Below are 13785 nucleotides of genomic sequence, written 5' to 3' on the forward strand. Positions count from 1 at the left end.
TTACGCCACTGAAAATCCTCAGGAGATTCAAGAAGTGCATCTTCATGACGAAAAAGTCACAGTTTGTTCGACGTTAGTGCGAAAACAGTCATTGGGCCGTTTTTCTTCCAAAATGAAAATGGCCATGCTGTTACCATCAATCAGGAGCGTTATCGCGACATAATGCCCAATTTTGTGATGCCAATTATTCGTCGAAAGCGTATGAGGCAGTTCTGGTTTCAACAAGTCGGCGCTTCACCGCACACAAGTCGCATAACAATCGACAATTTTCTGAAGAATTTGTTTCCGGGCCGTTTGATGTCGAAAAGTGGTGATTTGGACTGGCCACCGCGTTTGCCCGATTTGACGCCGCCTGACTTCTTCTTGTGGGGATATTTGAAGTCAAAGGTTTACGTTAACAAGCCAAGGACCGTAAAAGAGTGGCAGCCGATTTTCAGTGCGTGTGTGTGTTTAAACGTTTGACCCACATTTTCTATACAGACGGGCTGTAATTTCGCATATCGGATCCACTTCACAAAGTACTCAATAACTTTCCACGATAACTTTCGAAGGGATTTCTTCCGAACATAGATTGGATTCGAAGATAAGAAATACATGTCCTTCTAGTAACAAATCGTAACAATTTTGCTTAAAATTATTTTTTTAATGTTTGAAGATGGGATATGGGTCCACTACGTTTTGTACCAATCACACAAAGGGCAACATTTGAAAAGTTATTAATCTCGTATATGTATATGTATACGTTTAAATATTGTCGTAAATTATACGCTACAAAGTCAATGAATGTTTAGCAAAATATATTTCGTTTGAATAAAAAGTTCTTGCTTTAAATTAGGAATGTAATTATGTTATTAACAACTTACAATACAATAACAATAATATTTGTTTTTTTTTTAACAATTCCAAAAAATACCTGTTTATCCTAAGTTTTTAAAAGATCTTGTCAAACGATTTTATAAAAAAACATACCTTTTTGAAAAATGCTACGTTATTTTTTACTCATATGTGAAGTGTTTCCAGCCACTCTTACACATTTTTTTTTTAAATTCCTATACGATAACTGAATATTTTAACGCATTGGTATATACATCAATTCTATTTCCTCACACATAACATCTGTATATTTTAATTCCAACAATGGCCACAAATATAAATAATTTCTATAACAGTAACCTACATCCATCAACATTCTTATATCTCATCCCTAGTTTCTATCAGAGCCCTTCTCTTTGTTGAAAACGTCATTGTTATTTTAACATATCCTTTATGCTTGTACATGGTTTTCTTACATATTGTTGTTGTTTTTGTTTCATATATTTACAGACGGATTTGCCACCCTTTATCATACGTATGCGTATGTGGGACAGCTATGGCACATATGTGCCGATCAACAAACAAACAAGTGTTACAACAGGTCAGCCACCTCCGCCGCCGCCTGTTGCTTCATCGGCAGATGGTGGTAAACCGACATTGTTGGATCCGGCCACTTACGGCAACAGTTACTATTACAGTCCACAAAATCCCAAGCTGGGAAAAAATGTACGTGTCAACATTGATAATGCCTGGAATCCGGTGGATACCTACATCTATGGACCGACACAGTCGAGTGTCTTTAATCAAGAGAATAAATACAGTGGTTATCAGCAGCAAGGCGGCGGCGGTGGTAGTGGCGGCAAGCAATCTGGTGGTAATGGCATAAATGCGGTAAAGGAAAGCTTAAATTATATTTCAAGCAGCAAGAGTGGCAAAGATTCCGGTCAAAGTAGTGGCGGTGGTGGTGGCGTTGGTAATGCCATGGCCCTGATGAGCACCAAGGGAAAACGGCGTTTAATGTTGGAAATTTACGATTATTGGACACCTAAACTATGCGATCATACGGCAATTAGCAGTACAGGCAATACATTGGGTCTTAATCGTCTGCGTCCGTGTAGTCCTTTGGAAAGTTATGTTAGCACCGGCAGAGATTTGGTAAGTTAAATAAAAATATGTGTAAATATACACAACATAAACATATTTATTAAAAGTCAGCAAGGTAAAGGGGACTAAAGCTCTTTGAGGTTAATCTTTATAAATACAAAAAAAGAACAGGCACACGTTGTGATGGCATACCATACTGAAAAATATATGAAGTTGCATAAATTGCCCAAGAAGAAAAAACTGCAAAAACTCCATAACTAATTGATATACAGGTTTGAATAAAAACACAAAAAAAAATGGATCTTTGTCAGTGACATACTAGCTTGACATGTCAATCAACGTTGGTCGTAAATTCCAACTGATTGATAACGTTATTCTGGTCCATTGGAAAGTTTTGTCTTTCAATGAAGATAAATGAAATAGTGTGCCAGTTTTTTGATAGATAATGGATTTTTGTACAGGTTTAAAGATGTTGCAGTTTCTTTTTTTACTTAAACCAGATAACTTCAGGGATTTTTTCTTGGAAATCTTCAATTTAATTTTATAACTTAAATACGTTCTTAATAGATAAATATTTTTGAGTAAGATTCAGTTAAAGAACGGAGCTAGGAGGATAAAGAACAAGGTACGACAATAATATAAAACAAGTAAGGAAAGATAAAAAGTCGGACAGGACCGACTATATAATACCCTTCACCATTTTTGGTAGATACAAGAGATGATAATTTGTACAATATCCTGTAGACATGGCATCATTGGAAGACCATTGAGATGAAATCGGGTGAATAAAAAATCATACATATACCAATCTATATATGAAATATATGAAAAAATGCATGCATATTTGGATTTTTTCGTTTACGATTTGTAAGAAATCGAGGGAACTATATGTGAATCTTAACCAATTTCAACAAAACATCAGGCACCAAGCTGGAATTTATTCAGCACGCTGTGCAAAATTTTGTCCCAATCGGACAAATATTGAGATTTTGGTGCACAATTTAAATAAAATCGGACAAAACTATATACGGAAGCTATATTTAAATCTAAACTGATTTCAACAAAACATCATAGACATCAAACTGGACTTAATTCGAGATGCTGTGCTAAATTTTGTCTCACCACCATTGGAGTTTGGTGCACCATTTAGATAAAATCGAACGAGACTACATATGGGAGCTAAACGCTTGGTTCCAAGTCCGGACTGCATGGCAAATGCATTAAAACTTTCCAACCAAGCTGCCGAAGTTTCTGAAGAGTCACTGTAGATGTGTGTGACCTAGCCTTACCTGGCCTTATCGTATGTGATCAATTTCTCATCTCCAGTCACCATCCGTTTAAGATATGTTTCTATTTCATTCCGTATGGCCATGGCTTCGCTGATGGAAATACCATCCATCCTATTTGTTTCTGTTAATTGGTGTGGTACTCAAACATTGAGTTTGCTTTTGAATCTAGCTTTGTGTAAATGGTTTAAAACTGTTTTATGGTCGATGTTACGACTGCTAACATCCTAGTTTGTTTCTGTTAATTGGTGTGGCACGCAAACATTTAGCCTGTTTTTGAATCCAGCTTCATGTAAAATTTTCCCCAACCTAATATATGGTTGTGCTAAATTCCGACCTACACTTTGTTCACAAGAATACATGGACAGACGGATATGCATAGATCAACTCAGAAAATGATTCTAAGCTTATTTCAAAAGGAACCATGTATCTATGTCGTTTCCTATTGCCTGGTACAAACACATGTACAATGACATAATACCCTATATCCCGCTGTGGTGAAGGATATAAAAATACCTCCACCCTAGGCAGTAATTCCGTAGATTTCTGCAAACAATAGCCTAAGGTTTTATATCAGTTGGCAATATCGATTGACACATTTTTACCTTTTTATACCCTTCACCACACTGTGGTACAGGGTATTGTGTCTTTGTGCGTATGTTTTTAACAGGCAAAAGGAAACTAGATAGGCACATGGTTTCTTTTGAGAATATGCATATAATCCCCTTTTTTGTCGATTTATGCATGTCCGTCCGTCTGTAGATGTTAAATTGTAAAGAAAGTACAGATCGCATTTATGATCCGATTTGGATGAAATTTGACACAAGTCACTTATTTGGCCCAAGGACGAACCCTATTGAAATTTGGAGAAATCGGTTCAGATTCAGATATAGCTCCCATATATATATTTTCGACCGATTTAATGTAAATGGTGTACCAAAATCCCTATATACCTTTCGATTTGCACAAAATTTGGCACAGCGTAATGAATTAGTTATAGAATGATGTGTGGATCCATTTTCATGTTAATGGTCCTTCAAAAAATGCGACGTTTGTTAGGATTCAACTGTTAAATATACCCGAAGTGGTAAAGGGTATCATATATGAATTGTAGATTATGAAATGATGCACAAAAACTCGAGGTAGAAGGAGCATATGTTTTACAAATTTTTTTTTGACTGCAGAAAAGTCGTCTCCAAAATATCCTGCAATAGCCGCGGATGTATATATCTAGTGCCAATAATTTTACATAAATATTTTAACAGCCACAATTAACCATATCAATGGGTTCATTTACAATATTTTGTAAACAGTTCATAATAACAATATTTTTTTCAATTAATATTAAATATTCTTTCCGGCTTCATTAAAAATGTCATTAATATTCCACATATCGTACGTTCAGTCATTGATTACTGAATTTATTTCTATTTATATTAATCATACGTACCTTTTGTCCGTTTTTGTTTAATTTCAATGAGTTGTTGTTGCTGATGTTGTGGTTGTCACTTTTGTAGTCAACTGCAAATCCCCCACAACAGATTTCAATAGTTTTTCGATGACTTTGCCGTAAAAACCAATCATTTACATAAACTATTCATAAATCAACCAAAATCCATTAATTCCCAGAATATTGTTGCGGCAGGCAGTAACGCAGGATCGTTTTTTCCCCCGCAATTTACATACGATATGATTTAATATGATTTTTGCGGTACCCAGATTTTTGGAGCTCATAAAAAATTTACAATAATGGTTAACATTACCGTGACGTGGTATTTTGTTTTCCCACTCTCTCTCTACCCATTAGTAACTTTTTGTGATATAAAGTTAACAGCATTGATTTCTGTAATTTCCCATGATGGTTCGCTGTGTATGTATGCGTATGGCGATAACAAATTAAACCACAATAAAATATAAATATATATGTTTTTATTTTATTGCATTAAACATTAACGGTATTGCCGTCATTGTTGTTTTGCGGAAAAAGGTCTCCGCTGTATTACTTACTTAATATATAAATTTTTCATTAGATCCAAATATCAGTATTGGACAAAAATATGTCCTGCCAAAGTTTTTACCACCAATTGGACATTGTCGGTATCCGCAAAATTTTTGTTGAGGTTTATTTTCCCAATTTATTTTTGTTGGTGTTCCTTTTGTTCCATTTGAAATATTCCAATATATACATATAGAAATATGAAAGCAACATAGACGCCAATGTCTGACCATTATGATGATGGTCATGACTATGTCCTGGGTTGGTGGTACATGTGCCACCATCATCATCATCAAATAAGTGGAATGACTACAAAAGAGAAATATTGTAAAATTAAGCCATAAAATTTTAATAGAATTTTTTGTGGTTCACAACACAATTTGAGGTTTTCATTGCATACATACAAACATACATACTCGTACAATCATACATACATGCATATATAGATGAGGCTTTAGATTGGATTTTATGTATGCAGGCAGGCAGTCACAGCATACTTAGATGATGATGCTGCTCCTACTGCTGATTGTGCTGTGTTGTGGGAGAAACAACAACGCAACACTCCATATAAATGCCATCAAATTTTTGACCATGTTGCAATGCTGTGGATGGTCATTTTGGTGTTTTGCAAACATTGATGCTGTTGATGACTATGACGTTGATGGCCAACACCAACACCACTACCACATCACTCAATTGTTTCGACTAATGGTGCATCAGCCTGTCAGCTAGCTGGCAAGGCATCCACGGTATTGGTAGACATCGCTTGAAAAATAATGTGTAATTATGTGAGAGTGGTGACAGAATAACGTATAGGTCATGGAAGTGACAGTCCTGCGTGGTATACACCTTTGAGGAAAATATCAGTTAGGGTGACATTATCTCCTGATATCACTTCTATGTTTTGAAAAAAGTATGAAGTAATTTGAGAAAATATTAAATTAGTAAATGAAGGATTCGGAAAACCCATTTTCTTTACTCATCCCACTTTCTTCATTTATACTACGATAGGTTCACAAATATGCATTATGGAGATGACTGTCTTACACCATAAGTGCCTCTGGACCAAATAAATTTCAGATAACTTGGAGTCGATTTCCACATCGTAATATTTCAATTTCGAATATGAAGAATATCGGATCATTATTTTTAAAGCCCAAGTTTAAATCAATTTCGAATATGGAGAATATCGGATTATTATTTTTGATGTCCCACTCAGAAAATTGTCAACATTTTAAAGAAGAATAAACGTTATTTATTATACCTCAATAAAGTTCGAAGATACAGCCTATCAGTTCAGTATTCCTGGTATATGCTCACAATGTGTAAAATTTTGAAAACAAATAAATTTCATATACAACGAATGGAATAGCCGAATGGATCCAAAGAATTATATTTACTAAACCTATATCAATTCCTCAAATGCAGCTTATCGGTCAATTTCTTCTGATACCTCCCCCCTAAATGACAACTGTGAAAACTTGATCTAGTTTTTTAGAAATCGGATCAAATTCCTTTAGAAGTGAAAAGAACCAAGCCCACACTATTGTTATTTGGTGTCCCTCACTCAGACCTAAGGAAATGTTCGACATGAAATAACTTTTTTTTCCCCTTCAATGGTACTTTCCACACTACATTCACTTGTCGATGACGAAAACTAGCAATCTGAGGGCTCTGAGATTGAAGATGAAATCAACGATTTCGGCACTTTCAAAAAACCATTCGAGCGCACCAAAATTTGTCTGATAAATATAATACACGTTTGTATATTGTCTGCAGTGTGGTCAACTTTATAGATACTATAGACTATGTTTGCGATATTTAGGTATAGCTATTATAAAACAGCACTTCTGGATTTTCAGTATTTTGACACGTTTTCACTCAAGTTTAAATATATAACCGGCCTATATATTTTTTAACAATTTTCTATGTTTATAACCTTTACCACACTATACTACAGGCAAAAGGAAACGAGATAGACCCATAGTTCGTTTTGAGAATATGCATAGAATAACTTTCTGAGTCGATTTATGCATGTACGTCTGTCCATGTTAAATTTTAAACAAAGTACAGGTCGCATTTATTATCCGAATTGGATGAAAATTGGTACAGTTCACTTCTTTTGCCCATCAGCGAACCCTATGCAAGTTGGTGAAAATCGATTCATTTTTAGAAATAGCTCCTATATTAAGTAAATGGTCCGCCAAAGAACCAAAATTTGGCCGATTGGAACAAAATTTTACAGAACGTAATGTATATTCTAATGCGGGTCGAGTAGTATTCTATTCTAATGCGTGTCGAGTTTTTTAGAAATCGGTTCAGTTTTAGATATATCTCCCATAGATATTTTCGTCCGATTGTAAGTAAATGAATTAGATATCTAAGTAAATGGTGCACCAAACTCCTAAGGTTTATCCGACTGTGACAGAATTCCACACAGCATACTGAGTTAAGTTCAGGTTGATGTGTGCGAAGTTTTGTGAAAATTGGTTAAGATTCAGATATAGCTCAAATATATATTTTGAGTTATACCCCGAGGTTGGTGCGATTGAAAACATTTTTTGCGCATCGTACTAAGTTAGGCCCAAATAGACGTTTGCGAAGTTTTGTTGAAATCTATTCTGATTTAGATATGGCTGCCATATATAACTTTGTCCGATTTTATGTAAATATTTGTTGCATTGAAACACAATTTTGCACAGCATACTGAATTAAGTCCTGTTTGATGTCTATGGAGTTTTGTCGAATTCGGATCCATAGCTTCCATATATAATTTTGCTCGAACTTTTCTTACTGGTTTTGAGTCGTTTTGTGCATGTTCGTCCGTCTATTGATGTAACATTGTAAACAATGTATAGGTGACACTTACATTCCATGAACAAACACTATTGACACCGATGAAAATCAGTTCCGATTTTGATGTAGCTCCCATATATGACTGGTTAATTTCTATGGGATAAAAGACCATGTTTATGATCCGAAGTCCATGAAATTTAAGATGAAAGTTGATCTGGACAACGAACAAACAAGACATTCTAAATTATTATTATTATTATTATTAGAGGCACAAAATGCAATTATCACTGAAAATTTAAATCCAGTGGCATTTGGGTAGGGAACCATATGGCCCCATCCGACTGCTCCACTTACTTGTTCTAATTTGGGTAAACAAGTAAAAAACTGTCAGTTGGTATTTCCGACAAATATATACCCTCAACCTTTGGTTTGCGGAGGTCTAAGGAATTACTCTCTAGGTGGATCATTTTGTACTCATTATTAAATTGTGACTGTTTGTGGGGGAGATACATCAGATGAGGATAGCCGATAATTTGTCCTAAATTTACCTTGTTCAAATCGGACATTCCATTCGCATCCCACTTTAAAAATATTACGATGGACAAAGTTTGCATAAAACCAGTAAGGAAAGTAGTAAAGTCGGACGGGGCCGACTATATGATACCCTTCACCACTATGAGTATATTAAACAGGAGCTATATCTAAATCTGGACCGATTTTCTCGAAACTTGGCAGACATCACTCTAGGCTTAATTCAGTACGTTATGCTAAATTTCGTGCAAATCAAAAGATATATAGGGACTTTAGGGCACCATTTACATGAAATCGGACGAAACTATATACAAGAGCTATTTCTAAATCTGGACCGATTTTCTCGAAACTTTGCAGACAACATTCTAGACCTAAGTGATTAGGCTGTACCACAATTTCGTGCAAATCGAAAGATATATAGAGACTTTGGTGCACCATTTACATGAAATCGGACGAAACTATATATGGGAGCTATATCTAAATCTGGACCGATTTTCTCGAAAGTTGGCAGACAGCATTCTAGGCTCAATTCAGTACGTTATACCAAATTTCGTGCAAATCGAACGATATATAGGGACTTTGGGGCACCATTTACATGAAATCGGACGAAACTATATATGGGAGCTATATCTAAATCTGGACCGATTTCCTCGAAACTTGGCAGACATCATTCTAGACCTATGTGATTAGGCTGTACCAAATTTCGTGCAAATCGAAAGATATATAAGGACTTTGGGGCACCATTTACATGAAATCGGACGAAACTATATATGGGAGCTATATCTAAATCTGGACCGATTTTTATGAAACTTGGCAGACATCATTCTAGACCTAAATGATTAGGCTGTACCAAATTTCGTGAAATCGAAAGATATATAGGGACCGTTTACATTAAATCGGTTAAATATATATATGGGAGCTATATCTAAATCTGAACCGATTTTTCCCAATTTCAATAGGGTTCGTCCTTGGGCCGAATATGTGACCTATGCCAAATTTCATCCAATTCGGATCATAAATGCGACCTGTACTTTGTTTACAATTTAACATGGACAGACAGACGGACAGACGGAGAGACGGACGGACATGCATAAATCGACTTAGAAAGTGATTCTATGTATATTCTCAAAAGGAACCATGGGTCTATCTCGATTATTTTTGCCTGTTACAAACATATGCACAAAGACATAATACCCTGTAATTCACCACAGTGTGGTGAAGGGTATAAATAGATATTCCGTTCGCTTCAATTTTCAAAATATGGTTTGATATTCCCCATTTCTGAATTTTATTTAATTGGAAAAAACATTACGATTTCCAAAGTTTGGATGAAATCGGAAGATCTTTTTGTCCTTATTATACCCTTCACCACACTGTGGTACAGGGTATTATGTCTTTGTGCATATGTTTGTAACAGGCCTAAGCAAACGTGATAGACACATGGTTCCTTTTGAGAATATGCATAGAATCACTTTCTGAGTCGATTTACGCATGTCCGTCTGTCCGTCCGTCTGTCCATGTTAAATTGTAAACAAAGTACAGGTCGCATTTATGATTCGAATTGATATGAAATTTGGCACAGCTCATTCATTTGGCCCAAAATCGGTTCAGATTTAGATATAGCTTCCATATATATTTCCGTCCGATTTAAGGTAAATGGTGCACCAAAGTCCCTAAGTGTCTTTCGATTTGCACGAAATTTGGCACAGCGAACTGAAATCAGTCTAGATAATGATGTGCTTAGTTTCGTGAAAATCTGGTCAGATTTAGATATAGCTCCCATATATATATTTTCGTCCGATTTACATAAATGGCACGAAATGCAGTACTGAAAAGTCCTAATGTTTGTCCGATTAAACATAAATGGTGCACAAATCAATTTTTGTCTGATTAACACGATTTTACGTATCAATGACAGCCATTGCTTCCATATTTATTTCGAACGGGTGTCTGATTGAAATTAATTTTTTTTTTTTTTTTTGCTATAAATCGTTTTCTATAAATTTGTCCATTGGTACGCAGACGACTCTAAATCTGCCCGAATGAAATTAAATTTATCATAGGTTGCAGAAAGACCATACTCATGTTCCTTCGAGGGAACATTGACATACAATTGTAAGGATATATGTGTACTATATACCCATAGTGGTGAAGGGTATCATATAGTCGGCCCCGTCCGACTTTTTACTTTCCTTACTGCTTTTCTTCATGAAGATGTTGGAAAAGTAAAAAAAAAATATTTTAAAAAATTTTTCTTTTTAATATATTTGTATTAAGAATTTGTACTAATACACACTCAGCCTTATGGCTTATACACTTTGCTACGTCAAAATTGACCTCATAAAATTTAAGATAAAGATGTTGGGTATAATTTTTCAAATCTTGACTTTGTGGGCCTCACTTTCTGATTTTAGGCATTTTTTAGGGGAAATTTTGGGCGGAAAAACACATCACAGTTTACAAGTACATAGTGTTTTCGGAATTAACACAAATTGACATATACTTTTGCATAGATGACAGAGTGACATTAGAATGGATTGATAGATGTCTGTGTATAGTTTAATATCAATGGTCCCCCAAAGATGCTATATCTGTTCTATCAACAGGTTAGTGTGGGCATTCATCCAAGTTCATTCGAGAGGCTCATTCTATCTTGAGTCCCTAATCCTCATTCTATTCTATCCTCATTCTATCTTGAGTCCTTTCGCGTCATTTTGTCCTTATTTTCTTGAAACGCAGATTTTTGGACATGCAAATTATCGAACTTTTCCACTAAAAAAAACATTTTAATAAATTCATGATTGTGTCTCTCAAGATCCTTGCAAAATTAACTTTTCGTAAAAATCCCTCTATAAACACCTTTTTCTAAATGTATATTCCTGAATTTAAATCCCAATGCAATCATCAATTTACTGTTGATGTTCTCTTTACATTGCACTCTGTGTAAATAATATAAGCATCATTTTATAATAAAATATTTACAAAATAAACAAACTATCCAGCTTATAAGGAACATCAGCAGCCAGCCAAATAGCCAGCTACCGTCAGCTACGCTGATTGTATAATTTAACGAATGGTCTCTTCTATGCCATTTCGACGTACAATTTCTTATGTCTACAAAACATTTCAATTTCTTGGCTCGTTATCCTTCAAGTTAGCATCAGCAAGTCCTGCTGCCTTTGCTACTGGTGATACACACCGTTGTCGTTGTCATTCCCACAACAAATGCAACGCAACGCTATGGTGGTGGTGGTAATAACGAGTAGTAAATATGCAAATACTCATTTCAAAATAAAATATATACAAGATCAACAACACCATCCAAGCAAGCCAAAGAGGGAATGGACCAGGAATAACAGCAAAGAAACCTCTTGTCGTAGTATTTATTTTTGCTTCATGGGTTTTTTCTTCTTTTCTTTGCTAACACAAAAAATTAAAGAGGTTGGCAAGCTGAATTTTTCTAACCAGGACACATACAGAGAGAGAGTTCGAAACATAAAACCTCACACACATACACACGCTCATACATAATCATGATGTGGTCGTCACCGTATTGCTAGCTAGTTGGTTGTCATTGTCGCACGTCTAACGCAAGTAGCCAAGTGTGCCAAGAGCTTTTTGGATTTGACTAGGTAGTTAGGTAGGTATGTAGGTAGGTATTTGCCAAAGAACAGCAAACCAACAACCAGCCAGCGAGGCAACCAACCAACCTACCCACCAACCAAAAAGCCACTGTTTGTTCCATCGACACTGCATAAAGCTCAAGAGTCACACTGAAAATTCTAATTAAATTACACGAAGGAGTCTGCAGACGGCAACAATGACAAGCTAGAAACGATAGACTTGGATATTTGTTGTTTGGCACCATAACCAAAAAAAACGGAGGGGGAACAGTTACCGTGGAGCAATAGAAGGACATATTAACTTTAAATTGTGTATAGTAAATACATGTGGGATAAAATCGATTGCAGGCAGAATGAAGTCAATTATCTGCTAGTAGATAATTCATCCTCTGGGAAATGCCAACTTCGGTTTTTAAATGAGCCTAAGACCAACAAATGAAGTCCATGTCCAAACATTACAGCAAATAAATATTATTCCCATCAAAACCAAAGGCTATTTCATATATGAAAATACCCAACATGGACAAAATACCCAATGTGGGGACTATGCAAAGCTATGGATCTCGATAAGTTGTGTCTCTATCTCTAATGTTGCACTTCTAGAGTGATTTGAATATAACACCTTATATAAGTTCGGTTCCATCATACCGAAGTGGCAAAAATTTTAATTTTTTAGGGATCTTTCTTGTTAAAAATCATATTTTTATCCCACTGTTGTCCCCACACTTATTACACATTGCAATCTAAAGAGCTTCATTTTGTACTCCTTTAAGTTTTCTGCCAACCATGAAAAATAAGAAAATAAAAACAAAAAAGGAGAGTGGAAACTCTAAATATAAAGAAGATTGAAATGCAAATAATGTTGTTTAAAAAGTGTACACAGCGACAACGTAAAATGTGGCATAGAACTTCAGTTAACGGGCGCTACAAATACACGAAATGGTTGGCTTTGGTTTGGGTGTTTGCTTGCCTGGCCCTCCACCAAAAGTGACAAACTATAGAGTTAGAAAAACATAAATATAAATTTCGTATTGCTGGCAACGAACACATCACAAAACTTTAGTTTTCAAGCAAAAGATTATAGTTAAGTTATAAATCAGTTGTATGCCAATAGAGATGTCGTCGGTGGTAAAAAATTGTGGTGGGAGGGAATTAAAATGTAGTGGGATATACTGTAGTGAATTTATTCGCAGGATGAAATGACTCAATTTAATCATGGGTTATATTTGTACATATATATTATAGGGAGTGATATATTCAAAATGTAAATAGAAGAAGACACATATGCCACCAATACTCCGGCCAGACAAAAGAAAACATTCTTATAACCAGATTAAATAGGTTGGACGTAACGTGGTCCGGTGGTTTAAAATATGATAAACTCAAAATCTACCTAGGAATATGTTTCTACCTAATTCGTTATGGTATGGTAGTAAAACTTCATACTAAAAATTCTCAATACTGGTCCACGTTTTAGGAAAGCTCACACCCCTAAGATCGGTATTTTGGGGAGCTTTCTCACCCAATTCGGGAACAATTTTATATTTTGGATTCTCATTGAGTAGATAAATCCTTGGGGCTTTTGGACACGGTTTTTACGAATTGGCACTAATTTAATTTTTAAGGTTCTGTATTT

The 13785-nt window shown here is 35.4% G+C and overlaps 1 protein-coding gene across 1 annotated transcript in view; it reads left to right on the top strand.

Annotated features, from left to right (window-relative positions):
- Window positions 1-1323: 1323 nt before the first annotated feature.
- LOC133337366 (uncharacterized) overlaps window positions 1324-13785 on the top strand; it is a gene marked incomplete at its 5' end in the record, with an annotated part of 57414 nt that continues 44952 nt past the window's right edge. Inside the window, one exon of the mRNA XM_061545595.1 lies at window positions 1324-1968. Within this exon, the coding sequence (XP_061401579.1) occupies window positions 1324-1968 (645 nt within the window). The remainder of the gene's footprint in view (window positions 1969-13785) is intronic.

The sequence above is a fragment of the Musca vetustissima genome, unplaced genomic scaffold, assembly GCF_032173495.1.
Source record: "Musca vetustissima isolate MV318-11 ecotype Yass unplaced genomic scaffold, APGP_CSIRO_Mvet_v1 utg11286, whole genome shotgun sequence".
Taxonomy (NCBI): domain Eukaryota; kingdom Metazoa; phylum Arthropoda; class Insecta; order Diptera; family Muscidae; genus Musca; species Musca vetustissima.